This window comes from Sparus aurata, chromosome 6, assembly GCF_900880675.1.
Source record: "Sparus aurata chromosome 6, fSpaAur1.1, whole genome shotgun sequence".
NCBI classification, from domain to species: domain Eukaryota; kingdom Metazoa; phylum Chordata; class Actinopteri; order Spariformes; family Sparidae; genus Sparus; species Sparus aurata.
In genome coordinates, this window is record NC_044192.1 from 37,858,497 (window position 1) to 37,881,818 (window position 23,322).

The 23,322-nt window shown below is 40.2% G+C and overlaps 1 protein-coding gene across 22 annotated transcripts in view; it reads left to right on the plus strand.

Moving 5' to 3' along the window:
• Positions 1-23,322, plus strand: part of nfasca (neurofascin homolog (chicken) a) — a 163,640-nt gene that overhangs the window by 73,638 nt on the left and 66,680 nt on the right. For all 22 annotated transcript variants that reach the window (XR_003984401.1, XM_030420627.1, XM_030420626.1 and 19 more), the window contains exons 2-3: positions 13,550-13,613; positions 22,871-23,044. Coding sequence is in view for 21 of the 22 variants with exons in the window: in XM_030420627.1 (XP_030276487.1) it covers positions 22,951-23,044 (94 nt within the window). In the remaining variant the exon portion in view is untranslated. The remainder of the gene's footprint in view (positions 1-13,549; positions 13,614-22,870; positions 23,045-23,322) is intronic.

Sequence of the window (23,322 nt, forward strand, 5' to 3'; positions counted from 1 at the left end):
CAGCCTATGCTGTGTACTGTATGTGTCAGTCAAATCTTTGAGTTGTCTCATTGCTGAAATGAGAATTTATGTTATTAATGACATACATCAAGGTTGCATTATCACACTTAAATTCCTTTTCTTCACCCCGAGTGTTATAAAACTCCAGTTTCAACTGTCAGTAAAAAAGCACAGATGAAGTGTTGATGTCAAACATACAGTAGGTTGAGGATATTTAAAAGTTACTGCCCGTCCCCAGGCTGCTTCTCCTCCACACTTGCCATCCATTAGCTTTGTTAGCCCTGCTCTGCTCCTAGTGTTCCTCCAGGCTTTTCAGCTCATTTCCTGCACCTTTGTTTCTTCACATCAATCCCCTCACCTGTGCCTTTGCACCTCTCCTTAGCTGCACCTCATCCCCTCATCAGTTTATTTTGTCTTTAAGTCTATTGATTAGGATTAGTTTTTGTCAAGATGTCTGTTCAGTTCACCTGCTCCTGCTGCAGATAGATCTGCCTGCCTGCTGTTTCCTGCATTTGGATCCACCTGCTCTCAGCATGATGGTGTGTCAGGGCCCTCATGTAAAATGGGAGGAGAGGTAGGAGGAGGAGGAGATAGGCTTGAGCTGTTATCTGCCACCATGTTGGCTGGTTTCTATCAACAGAACAATCAGGCCATCAAAGATTCACATTTGTGGTACATTATCATGTGTCATGGCTCTTTCCGTTTTGATCTTTTACTATCTGAGTGAACTGCTCAGGTTATTAATTGCTTAGGCTGGTGTATAGTCATAAAAGGACATATGTCAGCCACATGGCCCTTTAGAGTGTCTACACTCCTCTAACCCGGGCATGTTAGATTCATGTTTATTCTTTCACTTTTCCATAAGTCACTTGGGGGCTCACCAGGCGGCCTGCTTGTTGTTCACATCCCTTTTTGTTATTGACTAGATGAAATTAATTAGAATATAAAGTCGGTACACTGTCTTTTTATTAAAGGATTTTGTTTTGTTCGTACAGAGAGAGTGTAAGCCAGGCAGTGAAGAATGACCACAGGGAATCACTGCTGGCTGCACCTAGTTCCTGAGTCAGGTTTAGGATGCATGCATACACACACATTCACATTCATGCACACAACCACAATCCAGCTGTTGGCTAGACTTTGAAATGATGCCCTCTGGATTATACATACAGTACCCTTTTTTGGCTCTGTGTTGCCTTAAAACACACACACACATGTGCGTTCACACACACACACACATACACACACACACACACACACACACACACACACACACACACACACTGTGATAAAACACAGTGATTGCACTTTTGCTCCATTCCTTTCAGGCCAATACTGACTGTTCTTCCCTCCTCTCCCCCTGCCACACACACACACACACACACACACACACACACACACACACACACTCAGATACAAAGCTTTGATAATGGTAAACACACCTGCAGCCTCACACTCCCACTGGGGTTGGTCTCTGCATTCACCTCCTCCTCCTCCTCCTCCTCCTCCTCCTCCTCCTCACCACCCCCCCATGTCTCCCTCCTCCTTCCTGCCCCCCCAACCTCCCCACCTCCATCCCCATGTGGGGCTGTTGCTAAGGAGCCCTGGTGACCGGGGAGTTATTTCATTGGATGAGGAGGAATGGTGGTGAAGGACGGGAGAAAATAGGAAGTTGAAAAAGGAGGAGGGATGGAGGGAAGGGGGGGGGGGGGGGGTTGCTGGAGGGACCAATGGTTGAAGGAGGAGCACAAAGTGAGATCCAGATGTGCTAATGAGTTGGCATCGTGAACTGACATCACCACAGTGGGTATTGAGGCATAGAGGAAAAGATAGGATGGATAAATTGATGGATGGATAGAAAAAGTGATGAGAGAGAAATAAAGAGTGAAAGAGGTAAAGAATAAAGGACAAGGACCGAGAGAGGAGAAAATATTCAGTATAGAAAATGTAGCAATAAAACGACAAAGAGAGTGAGTGAGTTTTGTATTAGATGGAGACAAACAACAATAAATTATGATGAGCTCATGTCTGTATGGAAATGAAGAGAACAAAGAATTGACAGGTATGAGAGAAAGGAGAGGAGAAGGAGGATAAAGGGAGGGAGCAGAGAGAGGAGAAGCCCTTTCATTTATTTTGGCTGGCACAAAGGAACATTACCACTGAAACACACACACACACACACACACACACACACACACACACACACACACACACACACACACAAAGGAACATTACCACTGAATCTTGGCTTAATGTCAGCCCAGTAGGACTGCATGATATTAACGAAACCATATCCACAGCCCTGCCGTTGTAAAAATGATTTTTGCTAAATATTTGAACCATTAGCCCCTGTATACTACAAGATGATGTCATCATGGTGACATTTTATTCATGCCGTCTGTCTGTAGTCTGGAGTCAGTCTGGAATTACCATGATCCTACAAATCATTTCTCAGGCTATGTCAGTGTAAGAATCAGCCTGTATATGTTCGTGGTCTCCTAGTTGGGCAAGATTTTGAAGGACACTAACTCCTCATCGAGAACACACACACACACACACACACACACACACACACACACACACACACAGCAGCTCCGTCATGAGGCTCTGGCAGAGCCCTCAGAGCCGCCCTAACATTTATTTAACCTCCAGCTGGCCGCAGTCCTCTCATCTGCTACAGTGCAAGCTCACTGATTCACTACAAGCACTGTCTGGTAGCCCAGTCGTGCAGATTCAAAGATAAAGACATACAGTAGAAGACCATTATTTCAAAATAAAAAGTAACTAGAGAAAACGGTTTAATCATGTTTAAGTCAGTATGGAGTGGTAGACTCAACAAGGTCCATTTGATCTTTGATTTTTGAATACTCTATTGGAAAGCTTTTTATAGTGCTGGACCTCACCAATAGTGTGTGGGGCTATTTTAAAAGGTACACTATTTGGGTGGCTGCCAGCTCCCAGTGGGTGGGTGTGGTTTTTGACTGTGAGCAGTGTGCCTGGAGGGATACTAAATGGCCTCTTTGTTTGTCATGAATACGTGATGTCGTGACCAAGGTGAGAGGGTGTGTGACTGAGTGTCAGTGGGAGGTCTTCAATATTTCAGTTGAAGGAGGACAGTTTTTTTTTTGTCCTGTTGAAATATACACAATAAGGAAGCTGCAGAAAGACTTGCTATCAGGTTCTCTGGGAAATTCGTAAAGCCACCCGGCCCAAAACAATACAGTTTTTTACACTTCATGCACTGCACATCCACCAGGTTATCCCTCCTCCTGACACAGACTCAGAAGACAAGGCTTATGTCTAAAGACAATCTGGGGACAAAGCCAAGGACTTCACATAGCAATCTGATAGAAAGATAGATAGAATTACTTTAATGATCCCAGACTGGGAAATTATTTAAATGATTATTTGATGCCGAGGAAACCTGGCATATAAAAACACCAGCGACTGAGAGAATGGCAATGAGTAAATGATGTTATCAGATAGACCGTTCTTGTAGATCAGAGAAAATAAGAGGCATTTAAGTTGATTTACCAAACTGCACATCCTGATGTGACTTTTGTGCTTGTGCTTCTATAGATGTCGATGCTGAAACAATAAATCGTGCAGCCCTAACATCTAGTAGATTCAAATTCATGGTTTGGTATGTTTTTGGCACAGCAGCAAAAATATAGTATGTCGGTCATTTGTGTTTGGCATTCAGATGGCAGAAGCATTACTTGAGCCTGAGTAATGTGGCTAACCAGGCTAAGTCCACGAGAATCCTGGTGCACTGCCAATGCTGTTTGGGCAAGACTCGAGCTCTCAATTTTCTGTTCTTTTCTGGTTTAACATTAAATGTTTGGTTCACAGCGTGTGCTGAACAAGGAAGGTACTCACTGAACCAAATGTCATGCACTGACTGATTTAAGACATACATCCCCATGCCATCTAATAGAATAATGCTTGTCCAACCAGCATGAACAAACCACTAGGATGATAAAAAACACAATAATTTATTTTGTAAAATAAATGTAATTATTGAATTCATTCACCTTTCTCTTTCAAATCTCTCCTTCTTTTCGTCTCTAGCACCACATTCTCTCTGTCTCTCTGTTGTTTTTCTATTCTCTGGTCTGGTCTGCTGACCTCTTGCTGTCAACATCTTTAACCTCTTTCCCTTGTCTCTCCTCCCTCAGCCTCCCCCTCTGTCTGCCTGCCTCCATCGTGTCTTTGAGGGTGTGATGGGTAGAAACTGACAGGGGGTAACAAACTGATTGGGGTCCCACAGCCTCTTGTACTTTGTTCGGTATGATCTGACTTTGGTTCACAGTTCTGGAAGAATTGCAGAGAATTTGGATGGCTTTGCTTGAAGTGGTCTTGATGTCTAATCCTTATGTGTGTGAGGTGCTTTTGTGTGTATATAGTCCATATGGTACTATCGTGGGTATAGTCATCTGTTGAGTATCATTTAAAATATATATTGCTGATTAGGGCAAGGGGGAAACAGGGTTTGTGTCTTATATACACTTTTATAAAAAGCTGGCATCTGATATGATGACTATCATCATTCCAGTGATTATAATGTTCAAGCTGCCCTATGCCTTACACCACTGTGGTGTAGTTTGTAATCTGTAACTATAAGATGTTGTCAAAATGACATCTTAATTTGCAATTGCAAGATAGGCACAGGTGTAACAAATAACATTAACGATGGCCCTGTTCCATTTTGTTCACCATTCAATTACAAAGCAAGTCCTCAAAATGACAACATAAAAATTGCTTGTTCACTTCAAAATTGTTACAAATCACTGTCAAACCTACTGTCTGATGTGACAACACTATGTTGAGGTTTAATTAGGTTCAGGAACACAAACAACTTGTTTAGTTTTAGGGAAAGACTGTGGTTGGTGTTAATATAACTACATTGTTAAGCACCATCAATATGATTAGAATAATTAACACATGCTTCGGATATAGAACGATCAGGATTAGGGCCTCGACTAATGATTATTCCAAGAGGGTTAAGGTTAGCTTAAAGGTAGGAAACAAAAGCATTGAGTTAAGGTTAGGGAATAATGAGGGTTTCTGTTAAATTGTTTTTCAAATGTCCATCAGATGTTTTGGTGAAAAAACTAATGAAATACATTGTCTGTGGTCATTCTACATAATGTTAATGCAAGATCTTATACGCACAGCATTATCATTACTATTATTCCAAAGTACTTGCTGTTACTAATAAGTTGTATAAAGATGAAAACATACTGCGAGATGGGCTTGTCATTCCTTAAAGTGAAGGTTGCTGGTTGTTACATTTGCCTAGCGTGTCGATATCAAAGAACAAGCATACCATAGAAGTAGTGTTGGGATTGTCAGGTTTCATGGTACTCTTCCATCTTCGGAGTGTTTCATTTTGTTTCATCAAGAAGTTTTAATTAAAATTCTTACACATATTGTTATTGCTCCACGTGGCAGTCATCATTTATTAAGAAGCCTCGTGAAAAAAGGCTAAAGCAGCGCTTCACTCTGGGATTGACTTATCTGGGATCGACCTGCAGGGCACTTCCCCTCAGGGCTGGAAACAGCACACACACACACACACACACACACACACACACACACACACACACACACACACACACACGTATTTGAACCTCTGGGACATCTTTTTTATTCTTTATCACTTCTCTTTCTCTCCATCTGTCTCTGCCTTCTCCTCCTGCTCTTTTCTTCTGTGTTTCTTTGAAATACAACCAGTGAACCTGCTTGTCCTCCCACTGCATCCCCACTCCACTCTTCTCCCACTCTTTCCATTTGCTCTTTCTTTCCCTTTCGATTAAAAGTAGGTCATTCTGCAACATCGAGCTACAGCTCCTGCCAAGCATGACATCCACATGTACACATGTATCGCCTGGCAACCACGCGTTCACCCAACAGCCCCCTCCATCCTCCATCCTAGTTTCCTCCATCTTACCTTCCCTGGAGGAGGTGCTCGGTACAAAGGGGTGGGTTTGCAATCTGACACTGCTTTGTTTTGTCCCTGCTTTGCTTCTATAGAGGGCTGAGGGTTAATTGATCTGGGCTTTGTTGAGAAAAGGAGGGTTAATTTTGCACATGCACACACAATGTCTAGAGATGTTTAGTGGAAAGGTAGAGTAACATTAACACTGAATCTAATCTTAACATTTTAAGGAGAACTAAACCAATTGTTGTAGAGTTAAGATGAGAAATTAAGGGTGTTATTGATAATGTCCAGTCACTAAATGTGGCATTCCATCTCCCATCATTCCATCTCCCATCAGTCCATCTCCCATCAATCCATCTCCCATTAATCCATCTCCCCCATCATTGTGTTCACACCACAACACTGCTGTTGTTCTAATACCCTGCCCCCTAAAGTAGTTCCCAGTTTGTTGTAGCTGATGTTGTTAATAGAAGCTAGCTAACGTTTCCAATGCTTGCATTGCTAATGCTTATGTCGCTAACACTAGCTAGCGCTCATCGGAACCAGCTGGAACCTACTGTTTGAATTAACAAACATAATAATAATTTGAAGGAAAATAAATGTGTTCATTCTGCACCTTTCTGCAAGCTCTGTAGATTTATTATTGTTCAAAATGATTTGTCTACAGAAAAATGTTATCAATATGATCTCTAAGGTTCATAAGGTAATGCAATTTAATAGCTTATATTGATGTTTTGTGTCAAATTAAATTTGTTTTAGTTTATTATCCTGATTGCTTTCATACTTTGTTCAACACTGAAGTCACATTATCAGAACTCTTCAAACAGTCAATAAAAAAGAAGTTCATGTGCACCAAACTATGAATCATTTGTTTTGTTTCATCCTCAAATTGTTCACATTTGGAATCAAAGGCCATGCGTGTTGACTTTATGTTGATCACTGGCAGCAGTTTCATGCTGCTAATAAAACTTATACACTATAGTACATAGTACTATATCATCTACTCTACATTCTATAAATGAAAGATGACTCATATGTGTGCTTTTGTCCAAAGATGTCTGGATTGAATCACTGGATTCATAAAAAATATAGGATTTCATATTGTCTGTATGCAGGTAGAACAGAAACATGTTAAGCAGCTAGAAAAAATCTCTTTGGTAAAATGCTTGTTAGCAGTTGTGAAAAACTGTTTGAATCACGCAAACTTCAAGGAGAAAAAGTTCTTTGTTTTTTCTGTCAGTCTCCCAGTTGTTAGTATTTTTAGGTCAGTGTGTTATGAGTAACAGTGTATGGTTTCTAAGTGACGATTCTAACCAGTGTAATGGGTGAACAAGCTTACTCTGAGAAATGAAGAAGAAGAAGAAGAAGAATCTTTATTTGCAGGAGGTGTTTTGGTGCTTGTGTTTGGAGGTGAGATCAACTGTGTGACTAAGATGCATGTTGGTAATTACAGACTGTATGAAGAGTTTTGATTAAGTGGTTTCAGTATTGACCAATGTTAGTTAGCAGTGAAATTGTCAATATATTGTCAACAGTGTCATGCCTATTGACTTCATAAAGTATTGAGAATGAAGTGGCACAGAGAGACTTTTATTTGTTTCGAATATGAAAAGCTTCAGCAACAGCATTCAAGCTGCACAAGAGAGTTCATTTTAAACCTTGGAAACAAACAAGCGTAGCTCAAGGTCCTCTTCCTAAGCTTTCAATTACATCTCAAAGTCTTCCTTAATGGATGGTTCAAATGTTGAAATGCAGGTGAGTGCTTTAGGAAAAGAGAGATGAATAAAATAAAATGTATTGTCCAGCCAAGGCAGAAAAAATGTTATACAATGTAAAATGTTATACAGTCATTGTGTTCATACTTACTGTGTGTACGGCTTACATTCTCCTATTTACTGTAGTAGGCTGACCACATTGATTGCATTTAAGATTAAAGACCCTTTGTTGAAGTTTCTTTGCTCGGGGTATTCTGGAGCAGGGGCTGTGATTTGTCATTAACGATTGACAAAGCTTTGTGCTGTAAAGATCATCTAGTGGCTTTTGTTGGTGGCTGACTTTCTTCCCTGAGAGTCCTTGTGAGTCCAAGTTTGGTTATTGTGTGTTTTCTGGATTTGGTTTTAGTTGTGCAACAGCCTTCATATCTCAGATTTCAGAGCTCTTCACCAACGCTAAACGCATTACAAGTTCATTACTATGTCGCCATTGATGGAGAATAATGTCACAGATGTTATCAGAATATATTTTAATGATGAACTGATGGATTACTGCTGATTCTCATAAATGAACTGTGGTATAAATGGTAAGGTGTTAATGTGACTGCATTTTGAATCTCAGTTGACAATTAGGACTTACTATGTCATTATACACATACATGAACCCAACACCTTCCATGCTTTTCCCAATTATCCCAGCAGCTTGGGAGGGTGGGTGTCATGGCAACCCCATTAAGAATGATCTATAACAAGGAAATGATGTCATTGATGTAGACATTTACCCCGCAACCTCTTTAGCATGTGACCCGTGACCTACGACTGTGTGTTTGAGCCATTCATAGCCATGAGCGGGAGTGCACAGTAATGGACTGGGTTCAAAGGCCATAGCTGGAGGGTGCAAAGGAGGCTCGTGTGTGGGAGGGAATATGCATGTATGGAGGTGAACATCCACACACACACACACACACACGCACACACACACACACAGCTCTAGGACAGTCATTGGTGAATTGGTGTGTAGTAGACGTGTTGTAGATCAGCAGGGAATAGCAGGTGATAGACTGGACATCAAAGTGCCTACATTGACATACACACTCACACACTCTCCTTGTTGTCCCGTGAGGCTGTTGAAAGCAGGTCAGAGAGAGCTACACTGGGGTGTGTTTGATGGAGAGCATCAACAACATCAGTTGTTTCTTTATTCACTTCACCTTTTCAGAACAGTAGCGATGAGCGTGTCACGTTTTTTTATGATCCACACGCACTCAGCTCGTTATGAGAGCCAACCGGTCCCACCCAACCCATTAAAATATGTGCTAATCAATGACCCATACCCAGCCCGGCCCTCAAAACAAATTGGTACATTTTGTTAGCACAATTCTTCAGGCTGAGGAATAAGACAAATCCTGTTGCACTGTTCGAGGTGTGGATCTGGCTGCTAGGGATGGGGGAATCCAGTACAGAGTGCTCTATCTATTTTGGCTTTCCCTTTTCTTCCCCACACACAGTAGTCGGAAGATCTATGCTGAATAAAAAGAATAAATGCATAAAAAAAAGGAATCTTCCTTATGGGGATATTTATTGTTGAATAGCAGCAAAAGTAGTGTGAACATTAGAACAAGTTCAAACTTTGAAGACAGACTCTGCCTCTCTTTTTTTCCTCTCTTTAACACAAAAGAACAATGCATTTTTCCCATCGTAGCAGTGAACTGTAACAAAATAGTTAGTCCACAGTTCCAGGATTAAACCTTTTTTCACGCTGAAAGCACATTAACTGGATGCGCTTGATACTGAAATGCACAGCTCTATTCAAGCCAGCATGGAGGGGAGAGTGTATGTGTAACTCTGATCGCTGTAAGAGACAAGGCACTCATCAACAGTGTAGTGGCTCTGCAGGTCATGCTGAGTTGTCACTCCTTGCCTGCACACCGTCGCCTCTAATTATGTACTTGTCAGCTGACCCTGCCCGCCCAACCCAGGGGTGAATTGGTAGGTCCCGCAGTTTATTGGTCGGCCCGTACATCACTACAGCACAGTCTTTAATGTTTGCTGAAACAAACTCTGTTTACTGTTGGATGTTTAATTTAGACAGTCCCTGCATTCTGGCCTTCTCTGTTTCTTAATTTTAAAGGAACACCCCATTATTTTAGAACATATTAATTGTTATCTCAGAGTTAGATGAAAAGTAATTCAATTTAACATCTGTGAATCTTGTACACAGATATGTTACTTTCAGTTGTGGATAAAACAGCAAGATGTCAGAGTGGACAACTCCCTTTGGACAACACAATTGTATTAATTTGTTTATATGTGGCGGACCATGCCACCTTTCAAGCTTCAAACAGTGTTCTGGATCTTATTTTACTCTTGAGAACAGCTTGTTTATGTATGTATGTAAAAATAAATATTTTTGAGGTAGTATTATTACCTCATTTACATTATAAATCTTAAAATTCTGAGTTGGAATTTCTTTTCTTAAACTACACAGTGTCCATGATGAGCTGTCAGGACTGTAACATAGGGATGTCCCAGGTATACAGTCAGCACTCTCAGGTGTGGCAGAGCTGAGGGGGAAAAACAGTGGGAGGTGCCTGTTCAGTCCTGTGAGAGATGACCTATCAGAGCAAATTGGACTTGTGGGAGGCGGGCCTTAACAGAGACAGACACTAAAATGTGTTCAGACAAAGGAAAAATAGAGGTGCGGCAGCTACGGGCAGTAAGAAAAAAGGAATGTGTTTTATGAACATTAAAACATTTGAACACCTGAAATAAAAGAATTATTCTGAAAATGATCTTAATATGGAACTTTAGACTTTAACTTTACCAAGTTCACAGAGCCTACGCACGAGATGCCTGGAATTAGAAATTATAATGAAGTACTGAAAAGCTAAAAATATAGAATCATGATTAAAAAAATACACTAAATGAGGATTATATTTCAAACCACAACCACTCCTGCATTCATTTTTCAAATCTTTGTTATTTTTTATATTGTGCTGCTGCAGTGGTCAGGTCAGTTTTGCCTCAAAGACATTTATGCTGGGGTGAAGTTGGGTCAGGTTCTGAACCTCAGGCTTGTTCCCCAGAATAGCTGAGAAACTGCTGCCGCTAAACAAGATGACTTGGAGAGTCTTTGCTCTCCATGTCAGTAGCACATAGCACTGCAGTCTTGTTCACATACACTGTCTCCTCAACTAGGGCATAGTACTGTGCCCTTTGGCAATGCACTTAACCCAGTTAAACATTTCTCCTCCAGATGCTCAATACGTGCCATACTGTAGTCAGAGGCAATGTTCTGCTTAAACGCATATTGAATGAACTCTTGAGTCATCAGATCAAGTTAAAGATGATGTAACAGCTAGTAGTGAGAGTTTGAAAGTTTCATCTCTCTAAATATACATTTTATAACCCAGGTACAGTGATGCATTTACATTCATACAGTATAAAGACTTAAATCCTAAATTGAAGAAGCAGAAAATTTTAGTCTGAAATATTGATGCATCCTGAATAGCCACTGAAGTAACATTGTTTGATTTCAAACCATATCCATGGCAAAGCAGTGGCACATCTATACAATCTTTTACTTTGTCTATAGACCCCAGTATGTATATATAGAGAACATGTGTTTTTATGTTCAGTAACATTGTATGATAGACAGAGACTGCATTTGTGTTATCCAGAGAAAATGTGGTTAAAAAAATGTAGCCAAATTAGACAGAAGCTCAGCAGCATGATAAACTGAGCTGACTGGTGGAGTTTGTGCTCCACCAGGACCAGAAACACACAACACACAATGCTGCACTGGTTTTCACCATTAACAGCAGAATAGATTTTGTTGCTGTGCAAATTTCAAAAGCCTGTTAACAACATTTTTAGGTATTTTTTACATCCAGTTGATGTGCAGTGTCTGGACAAGGAGCAAACTAAGACTGTGTCAATGAATTTCAAAGGCAAAAAAAGAATGTGCCACGATCAACACATTCTCATACCTAAATAACTGAATAGGTTGTCTGCCAATGACCCCCTCTGTAGGAGTCCTGTGACAGGCGACGTACTAAACCTTTGTGGTCATATGGTTAACTTTGTGAACCAGTTGCTGTTTGGTTAGGTTGTTAGTCATCAAAGATCATGCTTTGCGCTGAAGTATGTTAATTGTGCAAAAGTTATGTTACTAACATTGAGTAAGTTAAGTACGTTAGGTAAGTTGAAAACATTCACCATTAACTAGGTGCAGGTTAAGACATCTTTTGGAGGACAGTCCTGTGTTCTTTTGAGGCATTGATCCTCCCCACTACCTTCATCTGCAGAGTTTGCCCTTCTCATACTGATTCACCTGACTAACTTTTGCTTCATAATTAGCAAAACCTCTAAAGGTTGCTGCCTAACAATAAATATAAATAAGGGCGACCAGCACAAATGACCTATTTGGCTGTTTTTCATATAAGGATGGGCTGACCATAATGCATGACATAAGAATAGATTACTAGCTGAGAAAACAAAAACAAAACAAACAGAAAACAAAGAAAAGCTTTTATGCAATATGTGTTTGAGGAAATGTGATGGATTGAGTGTGAAAGAACTTAACTTATCATCCATCCATTGCCTTCCCCTTATCTGAGGTTGGGTTGTGGTGGCAGCAGGCTCGGTAGGGTATTGCAGCTCCTCCTGGGGGCTTCTGAGGCATTCCCAGGCAAGATAATTATATATTCCCTCTGAACGGTTAAGGGTCTCTCCTGGAGTCTCCTTCTAGTTGGTTGTACCTGGACAACCTCCAAAGAGAGTTGCCCATGAGGCACCCTCATCAGGTGCTCAAACCAACTCAGATGGATCCTTTTGATGCAAAGGAGCGGCGACTTAAGTTTAAAATGAAACAAGCCTCGAGAACTTATCAGACCTCTCTAGCCTGCTCCTCACACTTACCCCAGGCATCAAGCTACATTAGCTGCTGTTTGCATAATACACCTGAATCTCTGACCAATTCAGCATCATGGGTAATATAGATGTGTCGCCAGGTTTTGACAAGGAGGAAGACTGTGATGTCTTTGGTGGTGCTGCATCGATTTTGTTCCTCGTTTTACCCAACTCATCGTGAGTCTGAAAATGTTGTAAGAGTACTGCTATGATTATGAAATTCTTTTATGGACTTTGAACATCTCATAACATGTGTGCTTAAAATGAACTAGTATAGTATCTTCTTGGTGCAGCTGAGTGTGTGGGTAAAGGGGAAGTTTTGTGTGAAAAGTGTACTTCTCACAGTAGTAGATGGTTTTAATTTTAATGAAGAAATGTTGCCACTGTAGTACTAACTAACAGCATTTTTTATATTACCATAGAGGCTTTCCACCGACCTCCAGGCAGACTGTGTGTTAGCGTGTGTTCCTGCCACTGTGTGAGTGTGTGCAGCAGCAGCAACACAGACAAGAAGGACAAAAAGAACGAGGGAAAGAGCATCCTATGATCCTAAGGGCAGTGGCTGCTGTAGAGACATGCTCTTTGAAAGCACAAACACACAGATGAAGAAACAACTGCTGCAGACAGTCCGGAGGCGTGTGTATGTGTGTTTGTGTGTGTGCTGCTGTCGTCTGCTGTAGTGTATCTTCCGCCTCTTCCGGCACTCAGACTAACAAAGACTAATGAGCAGTCTGCACATCTGACTGGAGTCTTCTCTTCAGACAGATTTTATTGGAAGTGTTTCTATTTGCACAACAAGCTTCTTAGCTTTCAACATTTTCAAAATTACACTATGGCCAGTCAAATCATCGCACAACCTCTGATTTAACTCTGTTGTGAAGCTTTCTCTTTAAACTGATTAATGAACTGTACATTGTAAATTGTTTGTACAACCGGATTTAAGAAGTCTTAATGTTGTTTATCTGTTTGCTTTGTCTCTCATCAGGTCTGCGAAGTGGTCACGACAGAGTGGGTGGACAGACAGAACATAAGAGTCCACACCAGTGAACGTAAGTCAGGTTTTTTTCTATGTTAGTTACTTTTGCTATCAACAAATCTTTAGATAGTAAACATCAATGAGGAAGTTTATCTGTTGATTTGTCTAATCCATTAGACTTTGTAGATCCCAAACTGATAAGCAGAGACTTTATTACAGAATTGATCTAAAATGGTTTAAGAATTTTCTACTTAAAAAAAAACAAAGACTCAGTGTGTCGTGGTAGAAAACTAAACCTCACCCTCACTTACAAATCAGAATCAGAATCAGAATCAGCAGCCAAAGGACAGTTCAACATAACAATAAACAATAATAATAGTAAACAATATAATAGAGAAAGAAAAAGAAAAGCTAGAGCAGAAATAGAAATAGAATCTTAGAAACATAATATGAACTAATATAAACAGTGTAATTATAAACAGTGTTTATAATATGTTGTATAATATGTATCAATAAATAATGAATATGAGTATGAAATAATCATAAAGGTGTCATTAAGGTGACTCATTCAATTCATATGGGAGCACCCTCTTTGCTTCAAGCCATAAAGCTCTTGGAAGGTGTATTTCAATCACTGCAGCTCTCACCACTAAAATTAAAACTGGTCCCAAAAACAAAAGAGAAAAAACAAAAAAACTGTGTTAAGCATATGGTGCTGCATAAAACTGCCTCCGGATGAACACAGTGCAGATACTTGCAAAGTGCAGTGCAGGTATATGTCATGATTTTTTATATTTTCTTCTGCAAAAACAAGTCAGAATTTCTGTTTAATGACGTTATATACACTGTTGCTGAGCCAACGTTTTCTGGTCACTGACTGATTATAGAGCCATGCTTGTGATGATCATAGCCCCTGTCAGCGTGTCTTCCTTGCATAGACAGCTGTTGATTTTGTGTTATTGAATTCGGCAAACTCTTTCTTTCTTCCAACAATTACTAGTTCCCTTGCTGGGATGTGTCACTTCTGGCCACGTCACATACAACTGTTATCTCATTAGTTGCTCTGACAGTTCCAACCAAGGTTGAAGTTACAATAATTTGAATTTGACTGTAAAACTTAGTGCTTCTGCCTAGTTTGGTGCCACCACTTTCCTTTCTTTTAAAGCTAAACTATGTAAATTCAAAGATCAGAATGTGTTGCAATCCAGATACCTCAATAGCACAAGATCTACTTATAGGAACCTTCCCAATGGTGCACTTGGAACTTGGTAAAACTGTAAAATACCATTACCATAGTAGTACTGCCTCCTTTGACAACCTTTTTGCTGCTCTACATAACCCTTGTGTTGTGGATATCACTGGTATGGCCAGTATGTGTGGTTTCTTTGTCTGTGATTATGCTTTAAGTTTTGCCCTGGACTCCCTGGAAGACATTGTCTTGTATGTCCTCTGGACTTTCCTGGCTAAACAAAAGATTTGAAAATGCCAGTCAGTGTTCCTGTTAAGCTGATACTGTATGGGAGACATGAGTATTCAGAAGAACAGACTGGGTAAACTACTTGCAGAGATGGGCCTCGGTGACTTGATACTTGACTTGAGACCCACCCTCAAAAGACTTGAGACTTGACTTGGACTTGAGATTTGGGACTTGTAAATCGTGAATCTTTATTTAAAATTTTTTGGCTGATTGACATTAAGAAAATGACTTATGTGCCGAACGTCATTCCCTCATAACATGACCAAATGCATTTGATGCATGACACGTGATGCCAACAACACCATGTTGTCAAGCACAACAATTCCTGCCGCTCTCCCTGTTTGTCACAAGCTTTGCCTATAGGAACTACACACAAGGCACAACCAAAAAAATCACCAAATGCAACGTTTGCTGAATAAATATTGATGCTGATTCTCACAAATGGTAGATATCTAATTTTGAACAAAACTGTTCATGTTTTAATATCACCAGTTTATGGACTAGCAGCATATTTCAGATTATTTGGCCGTAATAGTGTTTTGAAGCTAGGTTTGATGTCGGCCTTTGTTTGTGAATTCCACTGTGTGAAAAATGACTGTTTTCCTATTAACTGTGATTTTAATTCCTCCACCTTTCTCTTTCTCAGTTCGCTTTTCGGAGGGAAGTCAGTGTCGCACTTTTAATGAACAGTTTGAAAGTGCCTCTCAACATTCCCCTTCTTTAGAATAGCGCTGGTAGCTTGACAAATCAGACAATTGCACTTTGAAAAAGACAGCTGCCCAACTAGTTTTTTATATCCCTTCTTTTGTTGATATCAATTGAAGCTGCTGACCAGGTCACCTAAGCTTGCTTGTAATTTGCAGTGGCTAGCGCGTTTGCGAGAAGAGATCTTAGGCTGGCTGCCCTGTATGTCAATCAGGTGACATAAATTCGAATTGGCCTTTAGGGGATTCATTCATTCATTCATTCCTTCATTTTCCTGCCGTTAATCTAAAAAAATAAAAATAAAAATGGGCACCCCTGCAATAGATAAATCGCAAAATCAAAATTTTTTGATAATCGCTACAAAAAAGAATTCCCAGTCGACTCTGTTGAAACGTTTTTCTGCATTAAGTGACAGAATCAAGAGATGTTTGAGATTTAAAAACTGCATCCACACACAAAGATACAGCCCTGCTCTGTTTGCAGGCATGGGCATTAGAATGCACGTGTTCTCACACATTGCGTGAGATTCAATTGAAACTTAGGGATTTTTCAGTTATAGTACATTTGTACACATACACATATACCCACTAAATGCACACTCCAAAGCTCTACTCCCAGAGGAGCACCATTAGCACTCAGCATTATCAAAAATAGCTCTAATGGAATCTCCAAGTACTGAGAACAATGGAATAGGTGGTAAAAAAACTGGGTATTTGTGTGTGCTGGTTGGGGATGGGCAGAACTGAATATGATCTCTGCATGGACAAAAAGGAAGCAAAACAATGAACTTCATGTGTTACTGCCCGTGGTTAAAGGCAAAGATGACAAGAGTCAAAAATATAACAATAAAAGACACAAATAGTTAGAAATGGTTAATTCCTTGCAAGTCAGCTGATAGGGCCATTTCTTTTTAATTGTAATAATCGTGCCTCAATCATGCTAATCATGCTTGCCTTCACACTTAATTTGACGGCAGAAATTTCTAGCTCAGAAATGACTCTCAAGATTAATTGATTCATTCTACATTTGAATTTACAGTACCAAGGCATTTATGATAAAGTATCTATAGTCTTAGTGTGTATGAATGACAAAGGGGTTTCTTATAGAAATCCCCCTCTCATCTCAAATAATAGAGGTGGAAGTCATACAATATTTAAGGAACAGTTTTCGTAACAGTCTCATTTTGCAAAGTTATGCTATTTCCCTGCAGTTATTGGAAGTAGGTTATTTCCACTCTAATCCTGCTTCTGGGAAAACTCATGGAAGGTCATCAAGCAGTTCTCATGGACACACAATACATGCTGCATACACACCACGCACATGAACATGTTAATTTTAGAAATAGCCCGCAACAGGCCAGTCTGTTTCTGTTAGCTGTAGCCTGACAGGCAGAAGGGAGAGGCCAGACAAATTGCATCCATTTGTCTTAATGGCTTCTATGATGTACCCATTAATGTAATGTAAGGAGAAATACTCAGTTTGTGTTTGTGTGTATGCTGAGAATGTGTGCCTCCGGTTGTGGGCCTCAGGGTAATCTAAGGTAACTGTGACCTGGTTGTGTTTTTATCTGTTAGGTCTCTTTCTCTCTCTCTCTCTCTCTCTCTCTCTCTCTCTCTCTCTCTCTCTCTCTCTCTCTCTCCCTCTGTGTGTGTGTGAGAGAGAGAGCAAGTGTGAACCAAACTATGTTAGCTAGGTCAACTATACATGTGAAACACACTGGCAGAGCAGCCAGCCAAGCCAAACCTGCCAGCTCAGGGCAGGACTTGTGCATGAATATTTGTGCTCCCAGACCGCCCCGTACAACTATTAACCCACACGCTGACCCTTAACTTCTCTGAGCCACTGCCATGACCAGGGCTGCACCAGATTTTCATAGCTGACACCGAGAGAAGGCAGAATACTCTTCTGCTGTTGCTGCCCTGTGACTGGGCCCTTGAAACAATGTCAACTAGTGCCAGTGTAATGCGGTATATGGTCCTTGGCTTGAGGAGAGTTTGGACAATAATGTGTCCCCACAAATGCACTTTAACTTATCAGCCACTCCCAGCTTCCACCTGCTGGCAAGGTCTAATGCCTGGACAATATCAGCATGATATACAACATATTTATCACACACAGGGCATCAGGAATGAAAATAGACATTGAGCCCAACAAAATTGTCATTTTATCCTGTGTAGTGTCATAGTAAGAGGAAACATATTGTAGATCGCTTTTCGTGACCAGGATGCAAGAATTAGGTCTGTGATGATTTGGGTGCCATGTTATCAAAATGTCTGATCCCAGATGTCTGTCTCTGGCTCGTCCTGATTATTCATCATTACATGTCAATGCCAAAACCTATTATTGCTCAGGTTCAACATGTACTCTGATATGCCTTGTGACCTAGTAACAGTGAGAATAAGTGGACCCATGATCACCTAATATAACTAAAAATGATTTTATGAAACAACTTTGAGGAAAGACTGCAAAATGTTGTTCTTCATTAGGAGCAGCATTGGTATAACTGTGGCTTCTGTTGTAGTCATTAAATCAAACAGCCTGGTCCACCTGCAGTCCACATTTCACAACTCTAACATCTATTCACATAACTCCTGAAAATCCCTTTAAATCTCTACAGAATTGCTTAAAATCAGCTGTATTCACATGGCATGGTTTCTTCAGCTGTACTGTCAATCCTTTGGGTGTGATGACGAGATGAGCAGAGCTGTTAAATAACCAAATGAGACACTGCAGCAAAACAATGCAGTATTTAAACTGGAACCCTCCTTCGCATTATATTTATCTCCAAACTAGCTCGATGTGATTACTGACATTCTAAGCCTCAGCTTTGCATTACCCAACTGTTAGTTATATACTAAACAGTCCTGTCAAATATATAGATTTTTCTATACATATTGATTCTAAAAATTTTGAAATGATTTCATTACACACTTTCTGTTGAATCACTACACAGGCACCATCTGTGCCCTCTCTCTCACTCTGCTCTCTAACAGCTAATTAACACATATATACATCAGGGTTTCTTCCAGTGTGCTGCGAGGTGGACAGCCCACCAGGCCTAAGGATTGAGGAATCTTTTTAAAATATATCTTTAAAATGTAATATTTTTGAAATACTAAAATGTGTTATACAACTTAGAAACCAATTTCATGAATAACTCTAATGCTCATATATTATCCTCTGAAGCCTTCTCATTATGTTTATTATATTTGGTTTGTTTATCCGTCCCAAAATGAAATGTTAAAACAACAAGATGTAGTTTAAAGGAGACTTAGGTGGGAGACACTTTCTTGGCTGGGTGCAGTGACTTCAAGTCATTTTGGTCCTGATACAACACTGGTAAGAGAACACTGGGGCTTGAACATCTGCAATTTTCATGTGATTTTTAGACCATGATGTGGCCCACATCTGTGATCAGACTGTAAAAGCAGTGGAAACATAAGGCTTGTAAAATGGGCCCCAGGTTTTTGCAGCCTGCAGTGTAGCTGATATTTTCCTCTGCTATGTGAGGTAATGTGTAGTATGTAGTATATGACGTTCACTGACCCTTTTTTTCGCCTACATGTGCGCTCAGCCTCAGCGTATCAGTGTGCTATCATTCATAATGCACAGCAGTGTGTAGAGAGGGTTCCACATGTGGAGAGAAACATTGACCTATTTCTGTGAAAGTGAACTGACAATTCTTTATTTTCTGTCCATGTCTCTCTCTATCTCTTTCTTTCTCTCTCTCTCTCTCTCTCTCTCCATGACTGTGGAACTGTTGGGAATACATCTGCAATTCAAAGCAGATTTCTGTCTTCAGGCTCATATTGGACTATGTGGCATGTTTTATTTCTAATCCCTTCTCTCTATGATGTTCCCTCTCTTCTTTGTGTGTGTGTGTGTGTGTGTGTGTGTGTGTGTGTGTGTGCTGAAACGGGTTAAAGTAATTAACAGACATCGGGAGACACTGGCCAGGTTTTTAAGTAGGTTGCAGAGATGTATTTATGTAAATGTGTGTGTGCATATTTGCCTTGCAGAATGAGTGTGTGTTGGGGTGTGTCTTCATCCATGCGGGACCTTATGTACAGTACATGGTCCCTGTAAATCTCCATGCATAGTGTGCGTACATGTGTGAGTGTGTGTGTGTGTGTGTGTCTGTGTGTGTGTGTGTTTGAGAGTGTGTGATTGGCACTTCTTGCCAACCAATGCGGGGTATCAGCTCCCCAGGGGCAGATTAGCTATTTAGTTGAATAGTGTTGAATTGACATACCACCAGATGGTTTATGCATAATGTGTGTGTGTATGTGTGTGTGTGTGTGTGTGTGTGACCGGAGTAGGTGTTTGCAGGTTTTGGGTGTATTCTGATTACTGCCCTCAGGCCAAAAAGCTGTTGTGTCTGTGTGCCTCTGTTGTGAAATCAGGCTGCTATTGCACTGCTCATAGTTTAACAAGATAAGGCTGATAACAAACTGAAGTGTTTTTGACCATTTTAATCAATTTTGTCTGCAGCTACTGTAACCCAAATGGAATTTGGTAGTATTTTTTTTTTATATATTTATTTTTGTACAGTTTTCAGCAGTGATTGAGAATGAAAATCTACAGGATTCTGCAGATTTTTTTCTTTACTTGTAAAGTGATACACAGTATTCATTTTAGGTAACAAATTTTTAGAGCAAACATAATAAACATACTACATTTAAAAACCTAAAAATCTCAAGTAGGTGGAAATTGATATTTGGTAATTTCCACAACTGTAGTTCCTCAACAGTAAATCCATTTTCCACATATTGTCACAGTGGACCACAAACTTTGATCTGAACATTAACTGTATAACATGAGACTGTCCCAGACATGTCCCAAACATGCACAAGGGGGTGGAGATGTGTTCTCCACTAACTCTACTTTTCTAAAATCTGTGGCAGAAAAATCTGCAGGGTTGTCTGCGAGATTCTGTGAGATTGTTTAATTGTAATGCCATAGTTCATATTGTTTAGTAGGGGTGGTGAAAAAAAATCGTTAATCGATTAATCGCGATTATAATATTGACGATTATGAATCGATTATTAAATTTCCAAAGATCGATTTCTAAAAAAAATGAAAAAAATAAATACATATTTTTTTTTTAATTGTAATACAAACCGGAGTCCTCTTTTTACTGGCTTCCACTACATGGTCCAAAGTCTGGAGCCAAGATATGTTATTCTATCCCGGAGCTTTTTCACACTTAAATCGATTCCAAATCTTTAAAAGGAGACAAAGCTTTCCATGCAAGAGTCCCTCAACTCTGCTCACAGGGTAGCAATAACCTGTGATGCCTGGACATCCAGAGCTACAGTCTCATACATGACCGTTACAGCTCATTATGTCAGCAGTTAATGGAAGCTAATGTCCTACATACTTCAGATGAGAGCTATGGATGATAGCCACACAAGCACAAATATGTGTGAGTTTCTCAAAGCAATGGCAGAAGAGTGGGGAATGGAGAAACACAACCTGGTTCTCGTCAGGTACAATGCTTCTAACATGAGTCCAACTTTCTTTTAACAGTAAAAGACTACATTTAAAACAAAGTAAAAAATTATAATTTTGATATTACAGTTACACTATATAATATTGAAGGTGCTGTGATGTGTTACTCAAACGAGAAGTAAAATAATTCAGCAGCTGACTGATGTTAAATGGAAGATCAATAATCGTTAATAATTGAAAATCGAATCGATAACCGTTAATAATCGGAAATCGATTTGTAATCGAATCGAGACTTCAATAATCGGAATCAAATCGAATCGGGAAATTGGGCTGATTAACCACCCCTATTGTTTAGTCAGTAACACTCCTTCGTGTTCCTTTGTATTACGTCACATTCTAAACCCTTATTTTGTTATATTTTTCTGGAGATTTGAAATGGCAACCTTATGGTAAACACCCACCCCCACACTCCCACCAGTTTCTTTTTTTTCATTTATCCTGTTGTCATAGCTTTGAACTCTGCTGTGATTTGAAGCAGAGTGAAGGATTGATCCTTGTGGGGGATGGCAGCATGGGGGACAGGGATTAACAGTGGGCAGGTGGTCTTGGTATGGCTGCCAGTGCACAGACCTGGCAGTCATGTGGAGGTGGTGGGGGGTAAAGTAGAAATCTTACAAGCTCCTCGCCGTCAGCTGGGGGACGGACGGACGCTCGTCACCGTCAGCCGGGGGGAATCGCTTTTTTTACGATGTTGTTCCACCGGAGAACCCTGAGTTATATCTTACATTGCCACAGATCGATACATTACCTCACTGTCATGCATCCCGCAAAAAGCTCTGTGCTATTTCCCTCACTTCCAAAAGAAATACATGCATTAGCCAGATCTAAATTTTAACCACAGGAGGCAGGGGTGCACATAACACTTTTTTCCACAGGGGCCGCAAAAACGGACACCAAATTAAAATTCCTTCCTGCTGCTTCAATAGTGCGATAAATATCACAACATTGTCTTGTTAGAATATTCAGTCAGGTTCTCAATACTGATTTATGGAAACACATTCATGTTTACGACAATTGGCGAAATGGTGACAGTCATTTGTGTAAAATTGCATTTTGTCTTTTGCATTATGAATTTAATATATATTCCAATTTAATATTTTAGATAAGGACATTCACTTTGTTGATATTAATAGAGATGAGACCTGTGACCAGACATTTCTTAAGAATGTTTTCACTACGGTGAGATTGCAAGTGGTAAATAGAAGTATTCCCCAGTTCTATAAAGTCTAAAGACACCTATAAACACCCTTTTGTAACATCAAGTTGAAAATAAATGAAAATGTGCTTTGCGCCAAAGACACTGGAATGATAAGATGATCCTAATAATCCATTCTCCATCATCATCTCTGGGCAGGTAATTTAACCCACATTTAAATGTTATTTTGTAGCAGCCTGTGATTGGACTCTGGAAGAATCAGTGCCACACAGCTTCTCCTTGACTTTGTTTCTAGGCTGCTTTCTCTAGGGAGCCACACAGGGACTCAGCTGTGAATGTAGGCCAGAGTCGACACACACTGTCGTGCCAGTGTACACACTGTACACATCCACAAATACAAATAGTTTATACTGTAGATATAGTGTACGGTCTACTCCACTGTCTTGACCGTAACCATCTGTCTCTGTATGTGTACACACAGGTCCTTGGTGCAGTGGTCAGGAGAACCATCTAACCAATCAGGAAGGGTGAGGGGAAAGGCCGCCCATCGGAGGGGGAGAGATGTTGGGGCAGGGTGGGCATGCGGCCCTTGCTCTCATGTTATTACTGCTGCTGCTGTGGCGCCAAGCAGCACCCATTGAAGTCCCCCAAGACCGTAAGTCACTGAGCAATAACCACATCTGCAAATTGAAAAAAAGTATGACAATTAATTTGGGTGAATAGAAGTTGGCTGAGATAAATGGCTGAGATAGGTTTGTAATTGGGGTTAAACAAGGATGCTCAGTCCTGCTGATGTTTGGAACAGCACTTTGGACAAACAAAGTGTGGTAGGACTAGGCTAGCTGTTATAATGCATATTTTACATTCCATGTGATGTCAGAATCTATCAACCATTTTAAGCTAGAATTTATACAAAACCTCTAAACTCTGTAC